The following is a 27,726-nucleotide window of genomic DNA, read 5'->3' as shown; positions in this document are numbered from 1 at the left end:
GGGTATAGCCTTACTTGACTGATGAGTCCACCGGTAGTCCCGGGACGAAACGCGAATTCTCTTTTCACCCGGCAGCGACTACCAACTACCACACCGGTATTGGATAACTTATCACACAGGTCTTGGATCCTTCCGCAGTACGAGGAGATATGCATGCTAGGAGTCTTCTCGATCGTGCCCAGTTCCCGCATGCATAAAACAATGTCCATCGACGTAGATCTCCCACGGACATCTTCCAGTGCTTCCCAGAACTCCCCCTCACTGTTTTCAGGACTCTGATATCCCCGAGATACTCGGGGCGAACATGCCGGAAAATGTACGCACGTGCTTTGTTATCCATTTTTATACAGTCTGGTCTCAACCTTTCTGCTGTCGTTAATCCTGACTCTACTGCATCCCAGCAGACCAGGAAAACCAACGAAACTTCCGCATCGCCTTCCAGTATTCATAATTGCCCTTACTCAGGGTCGGATTCATATCCTTGTCCACATTACCCATTTCCTCCTGATCGACCATGGCGTGGTCTCTTCTCGGACAATTTCAGAAAAACACATAACCACAACAAATAAATGTCTTTACCGTCGCAGTTTACTGCCCTGGGCCCATAACCTGTTATTAAATATAGGTTTGGGGTTGAGATATAATTGATTTGCACAGTTTCAACTATTGCTTTCTATATTTCATCTCTTCGCACAAAACGTCTGAACACACCGGATACACTTAGATAATTAACACGTGGTCGATTCCTAAGCCAAAAGAGTGTCACAGACGAAATTCGAGCAACTGTATATAACAAACCGAAATTCCGAACGCCTTATCGCGTGTGACCGTCCGGTCAGCACCCGTTCTCAGCCGCCTGAGTGGCATTCGATCACTCCAGCCGTTCTCCGAATTTTACACTAAGCATAAACAAAACCTTCTCCCACTCCAACGAATGGAAGAATATAAATGCTCCCTTCAAAATCATCCAGTCAGTCTAATAAAAAAATTCTTAACTAATCCAAGTATCGAAAGTGTATCATCGCGAACCGAAAAATTGTATAAATTGAGTAAAAAATAAAAAGAACTTAATCTCCTTTTCGGAAATTAACAAGTTCCTTATTTTTACCTTAATTTTACACGACATTTTTGGCGATCCGTGCCAGGATCTATTCACTTCAGTGCAAACGGAATTACGATTTCGGCGTACGCGCATCATTGAAGATCGAAGGATCAACGGACCCAGTGCGAATCTTTGCTACTACGAAGCCCTGCAGCAACTTTCAACGTTCCACTACGGTGAAACTAGACGAGAGGACTACGGTCAGCGCAGAGCAAGCCTACGAATAAGATTCGGAATCTAGAACCAACCAGAGAGGAAACATCCCTGAGACTCCTCAATGGTCATAGCTACTACGGTAAGCTGAAAAATCTGGATTCATTTTCACGATACCGTGTGAGAAAACCCAGTTTCTCAAGCGCTTCGAGTCCAAATAGCAACAGTAGTTCAGACTCAATAAGCTCAATTAGAATCATGCCCACATCACGAAAAGACAAAGTCGAAACTATTGAAACCGTTTCTACAAACGGAGGTACGGACAATTCGATTCGTGCCATACTCGACGTGATACAAAAACAAATTGAAATTCTTGCGCAACGTGTAGAAGAGACACAACGGACGGCCGACAGTGAAAATAAGAAGCGTGCCGCGGAAATAGAACTATTAGGCAAAAATATCTCCAAAATAAAAATAGGACGCGACGCTACTACAGAACTAGGCTCCCTTATTACTATGGACGAATCTGTTGCCGCGAGAGATAGAACTTCCCCACCATGCGTTCCAATTCGAACAGAAGAAGACAACCATCCCTCTTACGAAGACCCTCCACCGCAATTCGCCTCTCCGAGCTTACGGGCCAAAGACGCGATAGTATGTATTCCGCAATTAAACGGCGAAGACAATATCGGAGTAGAAGAATTCATACGCGAAGTACGCGAATTACGAGCCATGTGTAGCGAACCCACGTTACTATTAAAAATGATTAAAATCGGGAAAATCACGGGTAAAGCCGCAATGGCCATCTGCAATATATCGATATACGAATACGGACACCTGTACGATGCCCTAAGACGAAACGTAGCCACCCAAGACTCTGTTAGAGAACATCAAGACCAGCTACGCGAAACGAGACAGCGTCACGACGAAAGTGTGCAAAGTTATATCATCAGGTTCCGCAGAGCACTCAATAAGTTACAATACAGTATAACGAACGAATACCGTGACGAAATTACTAGACGAGCTATGAACGACAGGATTTTAAAAGACTCCGTGATCGATTTTATCCGAGGCCTGAAAGGCGAAATAGGACAATTACTACTCGCCAATCCACCATACAATATCCTTGAAGCCGAAAAGAAAGCCACCGACATCGAGCGATTCTTCAGGGAAGATCGAAATCGACGACTAAAACCAATAGAACGATTACGACTTCCTGAGCAGCAACGACTAACAACCAATAATCCTAATCCGATCACTAAAAAACCAACTCCAACACCCAATCCAATGCCAAGAAGCTTCCGACAAACCGAACAAATACCACTTGCCCAAAGGACACAATTAAAATGCTTCAAATGCAACCAAATCGGACATGTCTCCAGTCAATGTAAAAATTTTCGAACACCCAGCCAATTTCCGAGACTACCAGCAGTCCACAATCTCGAGACACACAAGGAAGAAATAGAGGAACCAATAGACCAGACCTACGAATTAACGCCACAACAGGAAGACTACCCACAGTACTTTTACGATCCGACGGACAGCGACATAAATTCCTCATTGACAGCGGAGCAGGAATTAATATACTCAAGCGAAGATGCGTATTACGACCAAGAATAACAAAAGAACAGAAATTCTCGATGGGACACTCTAAATTTAAAACCAACGAACACGCTTTGATAAAACTATTTGGCAAAACTCTAGAATTTTTTGTGGTAGAAGACAACTTTCCAATTATAGAAGACGGCATACTCGGTTTGCCAGCCCTATCTAAATTCAAATTTGAACTCTCGAATCAACAATTAAAACTTGACAATAATATACTTTTATTGCAACAGGAAAACGACGTACCTCCAAAACAAGCAGTGTCAAAAACAGTCTACCTGGAAGGAAAACCGACAACGATATGCTTTATCAATGGTGGTGAGTGCCCAGCCAAAATGACTAATTTTATCGAAAATTCAAATACGTATGATCAAGTCTCCACGTTTAAAGATTTAGTTAGACTTTCGCATATAGAGAAAACCCTCCGTGAACCAATTGAAAAGATATTGCTGTTCTACCTTGACGTATTCAATCTAGAGACCGACTTATTACCATGCACTAATCTTGCTAAACACACAATAACGTTAAAAGAAAATAAAATCATTAACACAAAATCTTACCGATCGCCTGAATGCCATAAAGAAGAAATCAAACGACAAATGGACGAAATGCTACAAAAGAACATTATAGAACCATCTGATTCTCCTTACAATTCACCAGTCTGGGTAGTACCAAAAAAGGCAGACGCCTCAGGGAAACAGAAATGGCGAATTGTAATAGACTTCAGAAAAATAAACGAACTAACTGACCAGGACGCATATCCATTACCTGACATAGACGACATACTATCTCAACTAGGCAACGCAAAATTCTTCTCAGCCCTCGATTTATCCTCCGGATTCCACCAAATCCCAATGGACATAGACTCTAAAAAGTACACAGCATTCTCCACACCACAAGGACACTATCATTACAATAGGATGCCATTCGGTTTAAAGAATGCACCTGCAACATTTCAACGCATGATGGATACCGCGCTAAGAGGACTCATAAATAAACATTGCTTCGTATATTTAGACGACATTATAATATTCGGACAGTCGATTGAAGAGCACAATAGCAACCTCGCGATAGTATTGCAACGCCTACGCGAACTCGGACTCAAAATACAGCCGGACAAGTGCGAATTTCTCAAACCAGAATTAGAATATCTTGGACATATAGTAACCGCCGAAGGTGTAAAGCCAAATCCCAAAAAATTAGAAGCCGTTAGCAATTTCAAACAGCCACGTAATCCCACAGACATCAAATCGTTCTTAGGACTAGCAGGTTATTACCGTAAGTTCATCAGAAACTTTTCTAAGATCGCGAAACCATTGACCGAACTTACAAAAAAGGAGACACCATTTCATTGGACAGATAAAACCCAGGAAGCATTCCAGACATTAAAAGACAAACTCTGTTCATCACCCGTACTAAAATTCCCAGACTTTGCGAAACCATTCACATTAACGACTGACGCCAGTAACGAAGGTATAGGTGCAATCTTATCACAGGACGGACATCCATGTTGTTATATCTCGCGAACTCTAAACCCACCGGAACGAAATTATTCCACTACAGAAAAAGAACTTTTAGCAATAGTATGGGCCGTGAAACGCCTCCGACAATATCTGTTAGGACGGAAATTCCTCATCCGAACCGATCACCAAGCACTAAAATGGTTACAGAATTGCAAAGACCCCTCATCACGCTTGATGAGATGGCGATTAAAACTAGAAGAATACGAATACGACATAGAATACACGAAAGGAAAAGATAATACTGCAGCCGACGCACTATCTAGAATACATGTTCTGACCAGACGACGCGAAAATTTGAACATAGAACTCGATAAAAAATATCACGATTGGGAAAAATCTACCGACACGTTACCCAAAATTCTCAAAATGACTCCGAACCGTAAATCTTTCTATCAATTATCCAAAACAGAGCTAGGAAATTACGACAGAATCGAATGGTTAACTAAATTAAACGAAATTATTCATATAAACGAAAAGATAGGTATAGGCGACGACAGTTTCACAGAGACCGAAAAGAACGCGATCAAACAAATTTTACTATTCCTGAACGACACCGTAAAAGAATTAAATTTTGCATGGGAACCAATTCAAACATATAGCGACGAAGAAATAGACGAATTATTGAAAGAAAATCACGATTTAGTAGGACACCCCGGTATACAAAAGACATACGATCGCATTCGTGAACGGCACAGAGTACCAGATTTGATGAAACGTATACAACAACATATAGAATCATGCGACACCTGTCAAACATCTAAAACTACACGTATCAGACCGCGCGAAGAACCTTGTATCACCGACACACCCCTCGAACCAAACGATAAAATTGCTATGGACTTATTAGGCCCACTGAAAAAGACGAAAAAAGGCAATCAGTACATTCTATCCATACATGACGAATTGACAAAATACTTAATACTCGTACCACTAAAAACTCAGCAAACGGAAACAATTTGGAACGCACTCTTGAATCATTACATTTACATCTTTTCCGCTCCAAAAAAGATATTAACTGACCGCGGACAGAATTTTATATCTAGTTTAATGCAACAGTACGAAGACGCGTTCAAAATCAAACATATCAAAACGACATCCTTCCACCCACAAAGTAACGGATCGTTAGAACGGACACACGCAGTAATAACAGACATGTTAAAATCGATACAGCGAAATTCGGATGAAGAATGGGACGATCAACTTAATTTTGTATGCCTTGCATATAACACAATGATACACGACTCTACTGGTTACACGCCATTCGAACTCACATTCGGACACCAAGCCAATCTTCCCTCCACAATATCCAAGAATCCCCAACGCACATACGCAGACGAAGTCACGTTCCGCAAAAAGGAATGGGACTCTAGACTCCGACACGCTCGCGAAACATTGATCAAAAGTAAACAGCGATATCAGCGCGATCAAAAACGTAAAATTATAAAGCCTCAATCAGTTTTCAAAGAAGGAGACTCTGTTTTAATACATAACGATCATAAAAGGCATAAACTTGATGTGGAATGGTTAGGACCGTACACGATTGATAAAGTATGTACTCCATACTATCTGATTCAAGACAAAAAGATACACGGTAATCGTTTAAAACCTTACTTTCCAGGTCGACGCTCCTTTTTGCCGGAATAGTATCCGCGCAAATAAATATTACACCATTAGAAGGAAACTCTGTATTCGTAGAAAACATAGGAAAAGGATATTTATACAGCGACACTGCCAATGTAATAGTAGGATTAGACACTAGCGACATATACGAACAGATAAGCGCAATAGAATCATATAAATTAACAATAGACTCACGTGTAATCAGCAAACAATACGTCGAAGAGTTAGGCGGATTACAAAATCGCATCAATAACCTAAAACAACTCGCAAAACACTTGAAAGCGTTAACACATACCCGGAGCACACGAGGTTTGCTTAACATCATAGGTTCCGTATCGAAAAGTCTGTTCGGGACTCTCGACGATGATGATCTTACGCTCATAAACAAAAATATGGACAAACTATTCGATGATAATAATAAAATCAAGACCATAATAGCTAATCAAACAGCACTTATTAGAAAAATTGTAAACTCAGAAAACCTAAACCACTTAGAGAGATCATATAGTGATATATTAAAATTACAACAGCAGGCAAATATCGATAGATCTATGCTTAAGATGATCATGAAAGTCGACACCGCGATGCAAACTTTACACTTCCAATTAGATGAAATACTTAACGTCATGATATTAGGCAAACAAGGAATAATTAGTCCACAAATACTTGACCCCAATGAATTCATAGAAAATTACGCCAAGGCAATAGGTAGCCAGATGTACAACACCGCGATTTCTGCCAAAACCGAACATTTTCAATTCATACTCGACATCAGTGATCTTAAAATCTTCACAATAGATGACAAAATATTTTTCAAAATCATAGTACCTTTAGTCTCTAACACAGAATGGAACATATTACAAGTATATTCTATCCCGAGTAAAAGAAATGGAGTATTTTTGGCTCCAGTAGTCGAACATCAGATATATTTAACTTCAGGTCTTTCATTTATAAACGCTGATATCGAGTATTTCAACAAACTTTGTAAGAATCGAGCCGGAACCACTATATGCAAACAAACACTACCAATCCATGACAGAAATTCAAAAACCGATTGTCGCAGCGAAATAATAAATTTCAAACCACACATTGAACATTGTCAAATAACTGTACTTAAGATTGAAGACATTAGCTTTATACCGCTCAAAACTAGCAACTGTTACATTGCGATACCAGCAAATCCGATAGAAATAGACACAATTTGCCAAACGAAACATACCTTACAAAAACTTGACAAGCCTTCCATCATAAGAGCTAACACTTCTTGCGATATATTGTACAAAGACGAACACATATTCGCGTATAGGCGAAACAAAAAACGAAGTCATATACGAAATCAAAACAAAAACCCTAGCGCTCAAAACAAACGATAGTTTCACTCATCTATTAGATAAACTCGAGCGAGCACCGAAAATAATAGATAATTTACAAGGCTATAAAACAACGATCGATAAAATAGGCGACGAGATAGAAACTCTTAATTTCGAACACAGAATTAAAAATATACAGTATTGGGGACTGACCACGCTCCAGATATTAGGGTACATAGCATTAGGCATACTAGGTATATATGGATTAAACAAAATAGGGGTATTCAAATGCATCAGGAAATGTATACCGAACAAATTATGTATCAATTTATTTTGCTGCCGAAATGAAACTGTAATCAACAGCCACAATGCGACAGCCCCACCAGTACCACTCACCCTGGGCTCAACACCCAACATCTATATTCCAACCAACACATACCACTCAGATGGAGAGGAGGAATCAGCTGTAATTTTCAAGCCACGTCAAGTCCGATTCCACAAAAGTCTTCTGAAGAAAACTTGAGGGATCAAGTTCAATCTAAGAAGGGGGGAATGTCACAGACGAAATTCGAGCAACTGTATATAACAAACCGAAATTCCGAACGCCTTATCGCGTGTGACCGTCCGGTCAGCACCCGTTCTCAGCCGCCTGAGTGGCATTCGATCACTCCAGCCGTTCTCCGAATTTTACACTAAGCATAAACAAAACCTTCTCCCACTCCAACGAATGGAAGAATATAAATGCTCCCTTCAAAATCATCCAGTCAGTCTAATAAAAAAATTCTTAACTAATCCAAGTATCGAAAGTGTATCATCGCGAACCGAAAAATTGTATAAATTGAGTAAAAAATAAAAAGAACTTAATCTCCTTTTCGGAAATTAACAAGTTCCTTATTTTTACCTTAATTTTACACGACAAGAGCGTCGTTAAGAGTCGTACCAAGTTAGCTTGTAGGAACTAGCGATCATACCAACTTAACGTTTCTCAACGAGGGAATATTCTCCTATTTCCTCGAGAAAAAATATAGTAAATATGTCGGAGTCAGGTTGGCACTTTGGGGCGTTCTATGAACCTTTACTTACTTTACCGTCGCGGTTGTGGTTAGTATTTATCAGTGCGAATATGGGCACTACAAGAGGCTATGAGTAACGGCAATAGGATGTCCGAGATGATGGTGACAACGAATCCAGGTTCGATAACGAATCCACGGTTCACGGGACGACCAGTATCAGCGTGACTTACTCGGCAATTCGCTCAACGACTAAATGACTAAAAGCTCTCTCAATCCAGATGAACCTACCCTTATATACTCCTGTCCCCGCTTCTCGGGTCAATCCTTGTTTTTAAGGAGAGTCATAAAATCATTCCGTACCTTTGTCAGGTACGCGGCCCTCCCGTGACCGTGGCTACGTCTGGTGACCCGTTATGTCACCTTAAACCTGAACCCATCGTCGCAACGCCAGGTTGGAACATTAAAAGTTGTTTTCCTTATTTTTATTGCTTAAACATTAAAATCTTGACTGTGGTGATGGGAGGTTTTTCCCAGCATTCCCGACGGAAAGTCCCGCTGTCCTTCCATCTCCGACAAATATATATGGCGGAGATGAAAGAACACCGGAGCCTTTGGAATTTTGGATAATCCCGTAACATTGTAACCTAGAGTCTACTATAGCTGTAATTGAACAATTGTAGTTATTCAACCCGATTGTAATTGTTCGAGAGTTGTGGTAATGAGCTTGGGCTCGAGGCGACAGTCAGTCGCCGAACGTAGCCGCGGTCACGGGATGAACGCTTTGTCTAACAAAGGTATGGAGTAATTCTATAGCTCTCCTTAAAAGAAATATTCGTGGCGACACGCGACAGTAAACATTCCAACGGTTTCTGTCCTGTGGCTCGCCACACGCAGACCCTATTCTTCGAGTAAGATGATTGCCAGATGTCGATGCGTCTCCGCAGTACATGTTCAGCTAGCTCGAGGGCCCGTTATAAATCCTACGATTTAGTCAACTAAAGTCCTTCAAACAGACAAACAGTCTTTGTCCCAACTATGGGAAAATAGGGGAGACCTACTTTTCAACGAGCGGCGTCTCCCACTAGCAACTTTCCCTCGAGGGCGGCTAGCATCTTTTTCTGACCACCGACATGGAGATTGACCAATTAGCAGCAACGCCAAATTCACTCACCTTCTGAACGAAGACTATCCTCGACGAATCCGATGATCTCGCGTCCTTAAACACACCCCGTTATAGTTTTCTTCTGTGGCATCATCGGGACAGGAAATTCATTCTCTCTCGCCATCTCATCGACGAAAAGAGTAACACCTTACGACCAGGGAACATTACGCGTCCGACTTAGATTTTGTGAGCACGTTCATCTATCATCCCGTCGACCGCGGATTCGTTATTGAAGCTAAGATCATTGCCATTAGTTGCTCGAGTATCTATTTACCACGGTTGCTTGTCCAGTTCTATGATAATCGTATTTGCATTAGTCGAAGACTTCTCTATTGCATAGCGTCACGTGTAATCCAAACGAAGATTCGTTTCACGCACCTAACCGTGATTCTAATGTAAACTCGACATATATAGTTTTTATTATTTATTGAAATTACAATCAATTCTCGCGTTGAGAATTTTCAGTAGTTTTTCTGGCGTGGGGCAGTAACATGGCTAATTATTTATAATAAGTTATTATTTATTATAGATAAGTATAATTTGTACGTAAGTATTGTACATAAGTAGATGTTACTTAATTGAAATAACTAGTTGAATCTATCGTTTAGGTCTAACGGGTAGTGTCTCTTCAGCCTGCGGATCTGGTCCGTCGTGTCAAGTAGTCCAGTGATTAGGGGGTTTCGGTGTTTGTTGACTCTTTTGCTATATCTGTCGCTATATTTTGCTATTTCCTCTTTGACTGTGGGTATCTTGAGGTCGCGGTGTATTGTTTCGTTGGTGACATACCAAGGTGCATCAATTAGGGATCTTAGCGTTTTCGATTGGAAACGTTGAAGTATTTCAATGTTGGAGTTACATGCTGTTCCCCATAGTTGGATAGTTGGATTAGTTTCTTCATTTTATCTGATTATGTTTTTTCCAAGTTAGCCTCCTGTCCTGGGTCATGCCCAGGTATCTGACTGAGTCCTTGCTAGGAACTATTATGTTTTTAATGGTAACCTGGGGGCAGGTTTGTTTTCGGAGCGTGAAGGTTACATGAGAGGAAACCACTTTTCCATGGAGTCAAGACATCGCTGGAGAGTGGATGAGGCAATTACCGGGTCTGCGTGGGTAGCTAATAGCACTGTGTCGTCCGCAAATGTTGCTATTGTTATCTCGTTTGATATAAGTAAGTCGGCAGTGGACATGGAGAACAGTAGGTGTCCGAGGACACTACCTTGGGGTATGCCAGATTCTATTGGGAATGTTGTGGAAGTGGCGTCTAAGCATTTAACCATGAATTGTCTATTGGTTAGGTGGGATTTTAGGATGGTGTAGTAGGGGTGTGGTAGGATCTTTTTATGTTTGTATAGTAGCCCTTCGTGCTATACTTTGTCGAATGCCTGTTGGATGTCTGGGAATACCGCTGAGCAATATTTTTTCTTTTCAAGGGTTTGGCTGATCATGCGGGTTATGCGATTGATTTGCTCTACTGCTGAATGTTGTTTCCGGAAGCCGAATTAGTGATCTGGGAGTGTTTTCAAGTCCTCTAGGAGTGGAAGGAGTCGATTCGTGAGCATCTGCTCGAATAGTTTAGACAGGGTACGTAAAAGACTGATTGGGCGATAGGTGCTAGTTACATAGATCGGTTTTCCGGGTTTAGGGATGAGGGTAATCAGTGAGATTTTCCAGGCCTTAGGAAAGTGTTCAAGGCGAAGGATAGCGTTAAAAATCAATGTGATGAGTGGTAGTAAATATATACATAGTAAATATAGCACTAATCAATTTCTCTTTCTTGGACAACTTGCAAATAGCCTAATTATTTTACGATTTTGTTATTCTCATATTTACCTATCTCGGACAGGAAAGTACATATGAACTTTTCTGTATAAATAATGTTTCAGCATCTTTAATATATATACGGCTTCCAGTCTTTTAGTATTGCGACAGTATTACGTGTTTTATGATAGTAATTCTAAATTATGAGAAGGGAAAAGCGTAAATAAAAACGTAATATTAATGATACAAAATTAGATAATAGATAACGTTCGAAATCTTAAACTGCTGCCTTGTAAACGTCTTCATCCGTAAGGAATCAGAAATGAAATAACAAATAAAAATAGATAAATGAATGAGTTGAAAAGCTGCACTGATTGATTTCATGAATGGGAAAGTACGTAAAAGTGGTGATGTCAACCGCGTTTGTTGATGTGTTCGTTATTCACCTAAAAGTTCACTATTATTTATGTCGTTCTTCTTGCAGAAAATGAGCCTTTTACTGCAAAAATGTTCGCAGTCAAGAAGTTGATTATTAGTTAATGAATGATAAAATAAAAATTCTGTAGGGAATCGAGTGGGCCATTCTTAGCTTCTCTGTTATCCAACGAAAAATTAACGAGTATATCCTGACACCATTCGCGCTCAAAACAGAATAGAAATTACTGTTCCAAGTCGCGGTGTTGAACCAAATAGGCAAGAATTGAATTACATCATATTTGCATTAATCGGCTCACATGAACTTACGAAGGTAATATTATTATTATATAAGAATATTATTTACGAACCGGATCATATATTAGCTTCTTGAATCGCTGTTCTATCATTTGGTTACGTTTCGGCCGGATCAATATAAAAATAGCAGCGATGTGTGAACACGTGCGTATCAGTTTTTCCAGAAGGCCTTTGCCCACGAATCCTGTCGCCCCTGTCATAAGAATTCCAGTTCCGGCATAGAAACCCTCGATGGAATTCACATTACGTAATTTTTCATTTATCTCGTTTTCGTTAAGCTTTGTATTCATTGTACTAAAATCACAGGGCTTCCCCTCTTTCAACCCAAATATCTGCAAATGAATATGAAAAAATAAATCGGAAAATTAATAAATAAAGAATATTGTACAATTTTATATCTTAAATTTCTATATATGTGTTATGTTAAGAAAAACAAAAAATCTCAGGATAATCCGTACCAGAGGGAAAACGATTCAACGATGATGGTTTATTTCGCGAACTGAGCAAGTGTGTAATTTTATCACAATGCAGTTTATTTGCTAACTACACCATTATATGTGTAATCATTAACATTTGACTTCTGTTTTCATTAAATATCGATACTATAACAATGTTCCTACTACTATGCTACTATAAAAATTAACATAAAAATATTTGATTTAAAAGATTTTTCAAATGTTAATGCGTACAAAACGCTATGTAAAAGGAGGAAAAGAGTACAAAAATTCTTGTATAAGAAATATTTCATCCCTATTATCATTCAAATAGCTTGGAATGCTTTAAACGAATATTGTAATATAACTTCCAAGTCGTTTCCTGCAAATTAATATACAGGCTCAATTAATAAAATTTACCACTTTGAAATAATTCACTTTCTGTTGATTTATTCAGAAAATATTTTAAATACTATTTATTGCATTCGAACAAACTGATCAAAAGTATATATTCTGATCTTTTTATGAACTAACTTTTCTGAAATATCAATGTGACAATGAGTTTTATAAATGATACCGCATATTTTTCTAGTGCTCTGTTGTATCCGCCAAAAACACGAATTCAACGACCTATAACGATTGAAAAACGGGGAATCTTTCATCGATGTTATGCGATATGTAAACGTGTGTGAGTGGGGGTGTGCATTATTAGCGGTATGTGTTCCAAATCTTCAGTGGCATATATGAAATAGCAAGTAAGTGAAGATAGAGCATGTAAAATTTAGAAGCAGTAGAATTTCGAGCGTAAATCAGCAAGTTAAAGGCAATTATGCGTTTTTCCATTAATATACGTGGCAACACTATAATTTTAACAGGTTATGGACCCAGAATTCAACTGTAGACGGTACGTGTGAATTTTTGGAAAGAATAAAGGAAGTTAAGGAAGGAAAGATAGCTGTATTTGGATATCAAGAAGTCGAAGAGCTTTCATAGATTTCAAGATTCTAATTACGAATCGTGGAAGTTGCAAATCAAAAATTTGTAACCGTATGTTTTCGGAAAATATAAGATAAATAGCAGATAATAAGAGATTAGGATGAAGAAGATTAGGGGACAAAACAGCAATGGAAACCTTAAAATTGAAATTAATAGAATAAATGGCAAGGTAAAACGAACGATGAATCAGGAAACTCGTAAAGACACTACATTCTTCGTGAAAGATAAAACATGTCGTAACGAAGAATTTCATTGGCGAGAGAGCCCTATTTTACGTGACCTCAATGTAACTCGATTCCAAACGACTTGTTGGAAATGCAACAAGCCAAGACTACGATTGTATAAACAAGTCTCTGCGAAAGTATACGAAACATAAGTATTCTCTGATTGCGTTGATTTTCAGCTATATTGTGAAGCTGTATATTTTGTACAGCATTTCTCCCTACATAGTTCGCTGTTGAGTGCCGAAGCGTGCAGACGTGTGTCTAGTGCTCAGTGAAGTTCGTAAAACAACACGTGTCGCCCAACCGTCGAAAGTGAACACATCCAAGTGTTTCCTACCCTTTAGGGAGAAGAAAATCCCACGCTCCTAACCCCAACCCGAATACTAGCCTCATAGCCTCACGACTAGTTATTCATTTTGAATTAACTAGCTCGATGATGGCCCAGGAATCACGACCAGGCTCTCAAGAGCACATTCATAACTACCCCGCGCTGCCTCCTCCGTGGCAGAAGTGCAGCAGAACCCTCCGCACCAACGACGCTAATATTACAAAGAAACGGAAAATAGAAACATCAAAACCAAACACGATCGACACCCGGAACGAACAATCAACGATACAAATAAACACCCACAACAGGTTCGCCGTATTGCAATACACTAACGACGCCATGGAAATCGCAGACCCGTCGCCAAACCAACAATCACAGAGAATCCCCCCGCCCCCACCAATATTTGTGGACGACGTCATCGACATACAGACAATGATCAAGTCCTTGGAGAGAGATATCTCCAAGGAGGACTACAACCTAAAGATAAATAACAATAAAGTAAAAATTCTGCCGACAACCCCTGACGCATACAGAAAAATCGACAAACTACTCAAGACTTTGAACGCGAACTTTCATACCTACCAGCTCAAACAAGAAAGACCTTTTCGAATGGTTCTACGCAACATCCACCACTCAGCAGACATAGATAAACTCAAATTGGAACTCTTAAAACTCGGCCACGAAGTCATCAACGTTAGTAATATAAGGTATAGAGTCTCGAAAGACACGTCATCCTTATTTTTTATAGACATAAAGCAAAAGCCTAACAATAAGGAAATTTACAACATCGGTCGCCTAATGAACAGTAAACTTCGAACCACCGCTTGTCAAAAAAGAGATAGTTCAATGCAAAAGGTGCCAAAGGCACGACCACACGCAAAATACTGCAACCACACATTCCGCTGCGTTGAATGTGCAGGTACACACCCCACTGACCAATGCAGTAAACCACCGGAAACCCCAGCGAAATGCATCCACTGTCAAGGTGATCATCCTGCCAACAACAAAGGCTGTTCAGCCTACAAAACCCTGTACATAAACAGGTACCCTAAACTCAGAGCAAAAGAGGTAACCAACCTAACACCCAGCCCGCCGAAATTCACGACTACCCCAATCCCCTCAACCAACCAAACACCCAGTCCTACCAAATTCATCTCCACCTCAACCTCCTATGCCCAAGCAGTACAAGGCATCCAAAATAACCCGAACAGCCAAAGGAATCCTCCCCAAAACAGTCTCCCCAACCCACCTAAAACAGACAACTCTTCAAGGCTTGAAAAGCTAATAGAGAAACAATCAAAGCAAATAAATCACTTGCTATCGCTACTAACACTCATCGTGGAAAAATTAGCACGCCCCGACTCAAAATAAAACCAAGGCGCATAGCACTCTGGAACGCCAACTGTCTAGCGCAACACAAACTTGAACTAGAACTCTTCCTAAAACACCAGCAAATCGACGTAATGCTCGTATCGGAAACCCACTTCACCGACAAAAACTATCTGAAAATAAATGGTTACAAATTCTACCATACCCAACATCCCAGCGGAAAGGCCCACGGAGGTACCGGAATCATAATCAAAACAAGTATTAAGCACTACGAACTTCCATCATTCCAGAAAGACTACCTCCAAGCAACAAACGTAGCAATAGAAGACTGTCATGGCACAATCACCACTTCAGCAGTATACTGCCCTCCCAGACACTCCATCGCCAAAGAAGGCTTTGATAACTTCCTGGACACCCTGGGCAATAGATTCATAGCTGGAGGAGACTATAACGCCAAGCACACCCAATGGGGCAGCAGACTGGTTACAGTAAGAGGCAAAAACCTCTTAAACAGCATAATAACAAACAACCTCAACTACCTCACCACATACGAACCCACATACTGACCCACTGATATTAACAAAATACCCGACCTTCTCGACTTTTTCGTAACTAAAAATATCTCATCAAGACACGTCCAAATCAACTCCTCGGCTGATCTCTCCTCCGATCATTCCCCCGTGATAGCAACAGTCAGTTCAACAATTATCGAGAATACACCTAATGTCTCCATTCACAACCAACACACCAACTGGCAGTTCTTTAGAGAAGTCCTTACTCACTCAACTTCAGCCCTAACCTCACTAAAAACTAAGGAAGAAATTGAAGCAGCCACGGAATATTTAAACACGAGCATAATAAACGCCATCCGCCTCTTCACACCGACAAAGACATCTATCAGGAAACATGAATATCCTGATTGCATATTAAAAAAATAGCAGACAAACGTAGACTAGGAAGAGCATGGCAGACCCATAGAACACCGGATGACAAACGCAAACTAAACAACGCAACTAGAGATCTAACCAAAACCATAAAAAATTACAAAAATGACTGTTTTCATAAATATCTGGCCAGTTTGTCCCCCACAGCTGACTCCATCCACTCACTATGGAAGGCCTCCAGGAAACTCACGCGCCCCCCACAAATAATCCCTCCAATCCGCCGTCCGCAAGCTGGATGGGCGCGTAGCCCTATAGAAAAAGCCAACCAGTTTGCTAAATACTTGTCTAAAGTATTCAAACCCCATTCCTCCAAAGCTGCCGCGGACGTTACTGAATACCTGCACACCCCCTTCCAAATGTCCCCTCCTATCAAACCCTTCACTTCTGCAGAGACTATAGAAACAATCAGTCGCCTAAATCCCAAGAAAGCAGCAGGGCACGACCTAATAGGCAGTAAAGTAATCAAGGAAATTCCCATAAAAGGGATTGACTCATCACATCGATCTTTAACGCTATCCTTCGCCTTGAATACTTTCCTAAGGCCTGGAAAATCTCACTGATTACCCTCATCTCTAAACCCGGAAAACTGATATATGAAACTAGCACCTATCGCCCAATCAGTCTTTTACCTATCCTGTCTAAACTATTCAAGAAGATGCTCACGAATCGACTCCTTCCACTCCTAGAGGACTTGAAAACACTCCCAGATCACCAATTCGGCTTCCGGAAACAACATTCAGCAGTAGAGCAAATCAATCACATAACCCGCATGATCAGTCAAACCCTTGAAAAGAAAAAATATTGCTCAGCGGTATTCCCAGACATCCAACAGGCATTCGACAAAGTATAGCACGAAGGGCTACTATACAAACATAAAAAGATCCTATCACATCCCTACTATTCCATCCTAAAATCCCACCTAACCAATAGACAATTCATGGTTAAATGCTTAGACGCCACTTCCAGAACATTCCCAATAGAATCTGGCATACCCCAAGGTAGTGTCCTCGGACTCCTACTGTTCTCCATGTACACTGCCGACTTACTTATATCAAACGAGATAACAATAGCAACATTTGCGGACGACACAGTGCTATTAGCTACCCACGCAGACCCGGCAATTGCCTCATCCACTCTCCAGCGATGTCTCGACTCCATGGAAAAGTGGTTCCATAAATGGGGCTTCAAAATTAACGAAAAAAATCCTCACATCTAACCTTCACGCTCCGAAGACAAACCTGCCCCCAGGTCACCATTAACAACACAATAATTCCTAGCAAGGACTCAATCAGATTCCCGGGCATGACCCTGGACAGGAGGCTAACTTGGAAAAAACATATTTCAGATAAAACGAAGCAAATAAAGGACAAACTAAAAAAATTCTATTGGCACACGGGCCGACGCTCCAAACTAAACATACAGAATAAAATTACCCTCTACAAGACCGTAATAAAACCTGTCTGGACCTACGGAATCCAACTATGGGGAACAGCAAGAAACTCCAACATTTATTTTTTTTTTTTGCAAATTTTATTATTTATTTATTTGAATTTTCAATTTGTCCAGTAGGACATCTGGTAGAATATTATAGCGGTATACTAATATAATATGTTGGTGGCTACCCTCAGCGGGGTACCATCATCGTATTTGTCAGGTTATGTCCTTGTGAGATCTGTTGGGTGTTTTCTTCTTAATCTTCTTTTTATGCTTGATGTGTTGACCATTTCCGCTGCCAGCCGGTTTGGGTGCGTTGCTATTCTTTCTCCGTACCTTCTTGCGCTTCCGTTATTTTCCTCCTTGACCTTTGGTATTCCCAGGTCTTTCCGAATGTCCTCGTTCCTGACGTACCATGGCGCGTTTACTATTGTTCTGAGTACTTTCGATTGCGTTGCGTCTATTTTGGTTACTGCTGCTGTTCCCCATAGTGCTATTCCGTACGTCCAGATTGGTTTTATGACCATTTTATATATTTTTAGTTTGTTCCCCATGCTTAGTTTGGATTTTCGACTTGTTAGCCAGTACATTTGTCTCCTTGCCATCTGTATTTTGTCTATTGTTGCTTTAATATGCTGCTTCCATGTGAGTCGTGAATCTAAGTGGAGTCCTAGGTATTTGACTTGCCTTGTTTGTATTATGCGTGTGCCGTTTAGTACAATGTTTGGTGGTTTCTGTTTTCGCAGTGTGAATGTAATGTGTTTGCATTTTTCGGGGTTTGCTTTGATTTGTTTTGCTTGAAGTCACTTTTCTATTTTCGTGATATGTTCTTGTAGTAATGTAACTGCTGTTGCAGAGTTAGTGTGCCTGACTAATACAGCTGTGTCATCCGGGAATGTCAGTATTTTGCTGTTGTTAGTTGTTGGTATGTTGGCCGTGTATAATGTGTGTAAAGTTGGTCCTAGGACGCTTCCTTGCGGAACTCCTGCCTTGATTTCTTTAGCTTCCGAGTGTGTGTTTTTGATTTTTACTATGAAGCTCCTGCTGCTTAGATATGATTTGATTAGTTGGTATATCTGCCCCGGGAACTGTTTCCTGATTGATTGTAGTAGGCTTTCGTGGTTTATTTTGTCAAATGCTTTCTCTATGTCCATAAAGAGAGCTGTACAGTATTGCTTTGTTTCCAGCGCCTGTAGGATTTCATTGACGAGTCTGTGCGTTTGTTCTATTGTGAAATGTTTGTTTCTGAATCCGAATTGGTGATCCGGTATTAAATGGTTCTTCTCTATTATTGGTTTTATCCGGTCGTAGATTATTTTCTCTAATATCTTAGAGAACACCGGAAGTAGTGAGATTGGTCGGTAGGACTTGGTTTCGTGTGGGTCTTTGCCTGGTTTGGGTATCATTATGATTTGTGCCAGTTTCCAAGTTTTTGGAAAGTATTGTATTCTTAGTATTGCGTTAACTATTATTGTGATTTGTCTTATCGCTTTTGGCGGAAGGTTTTTCAAGATTTTGCCGTTAATTAGGTCGATTCTTGGTGCTTTATTATTTTTTGTTCTCTCAATTATGTTTCTGATTTCTTGTGCTGTTGCTTTGGGTATGGTGTAGTGATTGTCAGTTGGTGTACTAGTGGTTAGCGCATCCTCGTCCGTATGACTATTGTGGTTGCTGTTGTTGATGTTATGTGGGGTGAATGTGTTGCATAGGTGGTTGGAAAATTGTTCAGCTTGCTCTTCGTTGCTTATTGCCCATGTGTTATCTGCTCTTCTGATTGCTGGTACCATTTTTATTGTCTTCTTTATTTTTTTTGTGGCTTTCCATAGGGAGTAGTTGTAGTTCTCGTGTGCAGATAGTGACTCGATGAACTTTGTAAACTCGTTGTTGTGCTCTTTTATTTTGTTTTTTATTTGTTTTGCGAGTTTGTTTAGGTGTTTTTTGTTTTCTTTTGTTCTGTGTTTTTGCCATTTTGCTTTCGCTTTTCTTTTTTCTCTAATTTTTTCGAGAATGTCTAGTGGAATTTGTTAGGGAAGTGATACATTTACACTGTACATGAGAGTGTGTGTGTAAGGGTTAGAGGGCGTCAAGGTCTTAGTGGAGACAAAAGACTGTTGCCAGATGTTAGAAGAATCTAGGATAGTCGGTTGGCGACAAGCGTGCGTGCAAGACGTTCTTCAGAGTGTAATATAGATGTATAGCTGTTGTGTGTGAAATATAGTCAATTATTTGTATTCCCAAATCCTCGAATTTCCTTAACAGAATTGTTTTTGTTTGTTTGTTGGTTGTTTCAGGTATAGTGGTTGCCCTTGCTGCTTCTTGGATAGTTTCTGTGAATGTTGTTAGTGCTTGATCGATGTGTTCAGGTGTTTTCAGTGGGATGTTCCAGCTGATTTTGCTCTCTATTACTTCTTTGAATATTTGCCATTTGGTGGTTTTATTGCATAGCATCTCTGTGCTGCTGTAAAGTATTGGTTTGTTTCTGTATGTAATTATTATGGTCGGAGGTAAGCTCGAGGCTGGGTGCTATGTTTAGTTTATTTGCGTTTAGTCCCTTTGTAACTGCAAAATCTAGCAGGTCAGGTATTTTCCTCAGGTCTGTCGGCCAGTATGTCGGTCTTTCTGTGGATAATATATTGAGGTTATTTTTCCTAATGTATTTTTCCAAGGTTCTGCCTCGAGGTGTGGTGATTCTTGATCCCCATAGTGTGTGCTTTGAGTTATAGTCTCCAGCTGCAATATACCTGTCACCTAAGTGTCGAAAGTACTCTTCCCACATTTGCGATGTAATTTTGTGTCGCGGCGGTACGTATGCTGCTGGCAACTGCAGTTGGTTGCTGCTAGTCTGTACAGTAACGGTGGTTGCTTGTATATGTTCCTTACTGACCTGGCTGTGTAGGTGATGTTTAATGTCGTTTTTTATTGCTACTGCCGTCCCTCCGTGTGCTTTTCCTGAGGGATGCTTGGTATCATATATGGTGTAGTACGGTATTTTTATATAGCTTTTTATTGTGAGGTGTGTTTCTGAAACGAGTAGTATATCGATGTTATTGCTATACAGGAATGTTTTAGTTTCTAGGGCCCTTTGTCGTAGGCCGTTAGAGTTCCATGCTGCTATATTAAGCGTGTCTGTTTTTATTTTTTGCTCATCACGTTAGTAAGTAATTGTAACATGACTGTTATCTGCTGTGTTTGCTGTCTGAGTTCGTTTTGTTCGCTTATTATTTTTGTGAGTATTTCGATGTTTTTTATGGAATGTTTTATTAACTCTTTGATTTCTGTAGCGCCGTTGCTGTGGTTATTCTGTTCGTGATTATCTAAGGGTGACGACCGGTTGACTGCTTGCGCGTAGCTTCGGTTTCTAACGGTGTTGGTATTAGTGTGATTATTGTTCATTACATGCTGTGCATTTGGTGTTGACATAGATTCTGTGTTGTCCTGTTGCGTGTGGAAATTGTTGTGTGTCCTGTTACGAAGCGGCGGAAAAAGTTTACCTTGTAGTTGTTTTCTTGCTAAACAGCATTTGTAACTAGCTGGGTGATCTCTATCGCAATTGTAACATTTTACATCATTTATTTTTCCCGTCTATGGGCAGTTCGCTGTTAGGTGCTTTCCTGCGCATTTGACACACGCGGGATTCCTGTTGCAGTAATTTTTAGTGTGTCCATATTGTTGACACCTCATGCATTGTGGTATGTCTTCTTTGTGCCTGGGTGGCTCGACTGTGATTAATGTGTTTAAATTTTTTTTAATATCGAAACTTTCCTTGTTGTTATTTTTAGGTTCTAATTCTATTAAGAATAGCGGTAGTGGTTGCTTCGTATCGTACCTTGTAATATTGTTTATATATCTTGTTTGGTGGCCAATATTTGCTAATTCGTCACATAGTTTTTTTGTGTTAATTTTTGGATGCAGTCCTCTTATAACTACTTTGTAGCTCCTTCCCGTTTTGAGTTGGTAGGTGTGGTATATAGCATTTTTTCCCCTTAATTCTTTTATAACTTTCCTATAATTTTCTAGTGTGTTTGTTTGGATTTTTACCTGTTCTAATTTTGTTTGTTTTATTGTGTAGTTATCCTTTCCAACAATATTGTTAAGTTGATCAATAAGCGGGTCTATTATTTGCGCCTCAACAAATATTGGTGGAGGTTTTGTAATGTGTGTTGATTGAGTTGTGGTATTGCTTGTTGGGTCGTCGTCTAATTCTTCTCTTAGCGAGCTGATGGAGTTTCTTAGCGGTAATTCTTGCAGCCATCGCTGCTTTTCCGTATCTAGATTATCTGTTATCTGTCTTTTTTCGTTATAGCTGGCTACCTTCCAGCTTTCGTTCTGTTGAGTTGTTACTTTGTTGATTTCCATGTCAACTTCTATTGTGGCTGAGCAGTCCTGTCCTTGGTCTGTTGGTTGACTTGTTTTTGATGTATCTGTTGTTTTGTATATGTAGTATTGATCTTGTTTGTTTATAATTTTTATTGGTGAAATATTTTCCATGGTAGGTTTGCTAGTCTTCTTAATAGAAGACACGGGTTTCCACCATTTAGCTATGGGCGTAGCCGTTCTTAACTTTCTCTTCCCCACTTGCCGCATTTTCTCTGAAGCACTGTTTTACACGCCCGTTTAGCTCGGCTGCTCGGGCAAAACTATAACTCCAATATTGAAATACTTCAACGTTTCCAATCGAAAACGCTAAGATCCCTAATTGATGCACCTTGGTATGTTACCAACGAAACAATACACCGCGACATCAAGATACCCACTGTCGAAGAGGAAATGGCAAAATATAGCGACAGATATAGCAAAAGAATCAACAAACACCGAAACCCCCTAATCACTGGACTACTTGACACGACGGACCAGATCCGCAGGCTGAAGAGACACTATCCGTTACACCTAAACGATAGATTCAACTAGTTATTTAAATTAAGTAACATCTACTTATGTACAATACTAACGTAAAAATTATACTTATCTATAATAAGTAATAACTTACTATAAATAATTAGCCATGGTACTGCGCCATGCCAGAAAAATTACTGAAAATTTTTACGCGAGAATTGATTGTAATCTTAATAAATATTAAAAAAAGAAAAGAAATTCCGCATATTCATGGATTGTCACATGACAATTATCCCATGATAGTTTTTAGTATAAACTTGGAGTTAGTCAGTTTTTCAGTTCAGAGGCAGTCAGTTTTCTTGAAGTTGAATAAGAAATAAAGAAGTGATTTAAGAGTTAATACCAAATTTAGAAGAACAGTAATCTCTATCGAAGCCAAGTTGTTGTTTTTATTCCAGTCTTTGAGTAACGTGAAGAAGTAAAATCGAGCTTTTATTGACCATCAACGATTCATATAGTCAGTCTTCCAACAACTATACTAACTTAGAATGATATTCCAGGATTGCGATCGGCTATACATAAAAGCGGAAATACGTAATTACGATAATAAAGAATTTAGAAAATACATCCTGAACCTCAATACCACCGAAATATCACATTACTCCTTATGGAAAACGATCAAAAAAGAACAAGACCAATACAAGCTGCAAGGCCAATCAAAACTCCAACAGGAACATGGGAAAGATCACACGAAGAACAAACGAAGGGTTATGGCTGATAACCTCCAAGAAGTCTTCACTAATAAAAGTCCTTTCACTATTGTCAATTCTATCAACAATAGTTGAGAGGGAAATATACACAAAAATCAGTAGTATTGTCAACAGCAAGGGACTCAACCGCAAAGTCATGAATTTGGATTCCGAAGATAGCACAACACTATTGAACAAACCTATCGCATGATCGAACAAATACTACGAGCACCAGATGAAAAGAAATATTGCACTCCACTCTTTGTTGATGTTGAGTGACATCAACGGTGCTAGACATCAGAAACTACTAGAAAAAATACAACTCCTTTTGTCCACCTCACTGTATGTACTAATACACAAACAACAGATATTTCTATGTGAAAATCTAAGGCACCATCTCTGACATTCGCGTAATTGAAGCAGCTGTGTCAGAAGGAAACGTTACTTGTCCGTTTATTATACATAATCTATACAAACTCACACCCACCCACAAAAATACTCAAACGTTAACGAATAAAATTGGCAGTAAATAAAGTCAAAGTAAAAGTCAAAGTAAAGTCAAAATAAATGTTGGAAAATATTTGGAAGGTACCTCTGCAAACAGGCAGTCTGAAATTAAATCGTAACACAGCACTACAAACAAATTCAACAAAATGTCGTCATTCTTCACTTCGCTTTGACAACAAACTCACTTTGCATCAATATATTAAGCAAAAAATAAAACACCAAACAAGTTACAAATCGACAAACTAGCTCAAATGCTGAGAATCCAAGCTCCACAGAAATAACAAAATGCTCATCTATGAAAGTATAATGAAATCAATTTAGACCTATGGTATTTAACTCTAGGAAATGGCAGCCAAATCGCACGTGCAAAAGATGGTAGGTGAACGAGCCAAATACTACGTGAGATAATAGATTCACCCTGCTACGTCAGAAACGATGACATACGCAAAGAATTACACGTCTGCTCTGGACAGCAAGAAATCATACTATCCACAAAAGTATTGAGTATTGAGAAATGTTTAAAATAATACTTTGGTTTTTTAAATGAAACTATGCACAGTATTTCTTTTACACAAGTATATGTATTCTTCGGAACATCTCACATTAAAAAGTGTGAAGGTACAGTATTGAAAAAATCAACAGCTTCCGACTTCTGCCAAATGAATTCTACCACATGTGAACTGCGGACCGGCCCTGCTAGCTGAACCGGCGGGCACATAAATGTTCTTTCTAACATTTCAGAATCGTAACCATTTAAAACCCAACAATATACAATCACTCACATTAATGATCAGGACCATGGTGTGTGAGATATTTTATTAAATTACTATATGTATTTCTTTATAATAATGCAAGAATACTTCTCCTGAGACAGCCCGTTTCATGCCTGTTCGTATCGGTCCCAAGTGGCAATGTTTAACAAGTGGCACTTACCGCGCGAAAAAGACCCTTCCGTGCTTCTTATTCCAGCAGCGTAAGCAAATAATCGAACTAGTTCAAGATACTCGCGTTGACAGTTCGTTCTGTATATATAGAAATGCCAAACTCGCGTGGTTTCACTTTGACGTCCGTCCACGTTGATGATTGCACGAAGAATATCCAAATACAGTAAATCGCAAGAATATTTGTATCTCGCGAACTGCAATAATTGAACGATTGATAATTATTTACATTGCAAATTTCCAGATTCTTTTTGTAAGGAACGTATGTTGGAATTATACAGCTTTCAAACTTATATAATATTGATACACTCCACGTGTACCTATTCCAACCGTGGCCGGTCAAATGACCGGTCTTTAAAGCAACTATATTTCCTAGTATAGAATGAATATAATACCTAATTTGACAGTAAAAAATATAGTTCCTTTCATTCAGAAAGAAATAACGTATATTTCATTTTCTTTCGCCGCACTTTTTACAAATTATAGTCTCACTGTTAGTCTATATAATATTGTTAGTCTCACTGTTTTTCACATATCTTATCATGCATATTTTCTGTTCGCGTGAAACGGTACTTGTATTTTCTACTGGTTTTGCTGGATCACCTTTGCGTAGCTATTACTCTTTTTCATATTCGGTGGTAAGTTTTTCTCTCAACTGAAGTGAAAATGCTTGCCCCGAAAGTTTTTCTTCCTACATTCCTACACTGAATTTGATACTATTATATAGTCTAATAGTCTCCGGTACATGAACATTATTTTTTTTTGTATTTCTACCAAAAATCTGTGCTATTTTATTTGGTTTAGATTTGCAAATTGTCAGAGTACAGTTGTCTGAACAATATAATTTTGTTGAGAAGCGTGTCATATTGCGATTTGTCTGTTTTGCCAATTTTAACAACTCCGTTCTGTTTGTTCGAATTGTTCCAAAAACAACACTACACTAATGTGCTACTAATTTTATAGTGACAAACTCTCCAAACGAAAATGAATGTTTTCTCCCTATCTTTTCCCAAATATGGAAAGCTGTTTATGATATATTTGCTATTTACATCGGATGGCAACTACAGTTTGATACCAAATTTGTCAGGTTTACTGGGCATTTACCGAATAAATTTACACCTTGCTTTTGCCAAAAACAATCGTTCATCAACAGTAATATATGATCCTGGTTTATAATATTTTTGACTGTGCTTAATAGTTAAGTCGATTAATAACTCATAACCATTGAATTCTTCGTGATTTTATTAGTATAGAACATGTTATTAAATATCGTCGATATTTCACATCTCACTGGTTCGTGACAGTTGTAAAAATTTTCATGTTCACATACTTGTGTCACTACTACGCGGCCAATCTAGTCTAGCACACAAAATTATACATATCTCAATAATAGCTTACTCTTCTCCGCCCAATCAGACGAGTTAGTAAACGTAAACAAAACTATTATTCAATTATTATTATTTCAATTATAGCCCGCTTTCCTCACACACTTTAATTTAAGAACTGTTCTCAAGCAAGCAAGAATTCTGGTACTTTATTTTGCTATAAACTGGATGATAATTATACCTGTATATACCAACATAAACATGCATCAATATACCTGCTTATACCAATCTACAGTTGTAAATGAGGTACAAATTATTTTCTCTTTCCTCGAATTATTTAAAAACGTCTGTTGGAATACAACGATATTACACACATAGACACATATAATCTTATACAGACACCTACACGGGCATTTGAGCAGGTCACTTACACAGGTCATACTCACTACTATATAGAGAGTGAGATTCAAAATCTTCTAAGGGACCATGGGTCACTACGTACAGTCAGTCTGAGAGTAATTGGCCAACTGTCAACGATCCATAAATTCTTTACCTGCACACTTTGTTAATTATACCATATCACTCACTTATATTTTAGATACATTTGGTTCTGTAATTCTGTTTAATAAATATCACCTAATATTATTTCAACATAAACATCGTGTCTTATCTTAACTTTAAGATTAAATCCTAACAACGTCATTAATCAAAAAAATCTTTTAACGTGCATCATAAATATACATATGTTCTCAATTCATACATATACATAAATGTACCATGTAGGTAGATGAAGTTGAGCAAAGTGCAACATTTATTATCTCACAGCTAATAAGCTGTTCCGTATACTTCCTTAAGGTATCCATTGTAGAGATTTGAAAACCAATGCCGGCACATACGCTGGCACAGGCTTCCGGCGGAGTTCACTACAGCAGGGAAGGTTGTTCTTCACGAATATCGCGGCTATTAAGCGAGTCTACCTCTTATATGTATAGAAAAAAGTTATTCGAAATGTTGAGCTTTCCAACATATCTAAAAGTCATCAAAAGCGGTGTCTAGTCAGCTTTTTACAATTTAACAAAAAGATTAAAAAATGCTTTTATCCGGTAAATAACTTTCGTACTCTGTTTTATCATTTACAGACTGCATAGTAATTATGTTACGAAATTATAAATGCTTATGTCAACTTATACTTGCAAATATGCCATAAATTATTCGCCTTTGTAGATCATTCTATATTCTTCTTCCTGCATTAACGTCAGACAATGTATATTATTTATGACTTATGACTTATGACTTATGACTCGAGGATAGCCTTCGTTCAGAAGGTGAGGGAATTTGGCGCTGCTGCTAATTGGTCAATCTCCACATCGGAGGCTATCCTCGACGCATCCGATGATCTCGTGTCCTTAGACACACCCCATTATAGCTTTCCTCTGTGGCACCATAGGGACGGGAAATTCATTCTCTCTCGCCATCTCATCGACGAAAAGAGTAACACCTTACGACCAGGGAACATTACGCGTCCGACTTAGATTTTGTGAGCACGTTCATTTATCATCCCTTCGACCGCGGATTCGTTATTGAACCTAGGATCATTGTCATTAGTTTCTCGAGTATCTAATAACCACGGTTACTTATCTGGTTCTATGATAATCGTATTTGCGCTTGTCAATGTCTTCTCTATTGCATAACGACAACGTGTAA

At 39.1% G+C, this 27,726-nt stretch overlaps 1 protein-coding gene across 1 annotated transcript in view; it reads right to left on the bottom strand.

Moving 5' to 3' along the window:
• The window catches only part of LOC143303358 (putative fatty acyl-CoA reductase CG5065), a 37,628-nt gene extending 12,807 nt beyond the window's left edge, over positions 1 to 24,821 (bottom strand). Inside the window, exons 1-2 of the mRNA XM_076622787.1 lie at positions 24,690 to 24,821; positions 12,032 to 12,310 (exon numbers count right to left, since the gene is read on the bottom strand). Of these exons, the coding sequence (XP_076478902.1) occupies positions 12,032 to 12,268 (237 nt within the window). The 5' untranslated portion in view covers positions 12,269 to 12,310; positions 24,690 to 24,821. The remainder of the gene's footprint in view (positions 1 to 12,031; positions 12,311 to 24,689) is intronic.
• Positions 24,822 to 27,726: the final 2,905 nt, after the last annotated feature.

This window comes from Bombus vancouverensis, chromosome 11, assembly GCF_051014615.1.
Source record: "Bombus vancouverensis nearcticus chromosome 11, iyBomVanc1_principal, whole genome shotgun sequence".
NCBI classification, from domain to species: domain Eukaryota; kingdom Metazoa; phylum Arthropoda; class Insecta; order Hymenoptera; family Apidae; genus Bombus; species Bombus vancouverensis.
The sequence above is the reverse complement of the archived record's forward strand: the minus strand, read 5'-3'. Positions and strand labels throughout refer to the sequence as shown.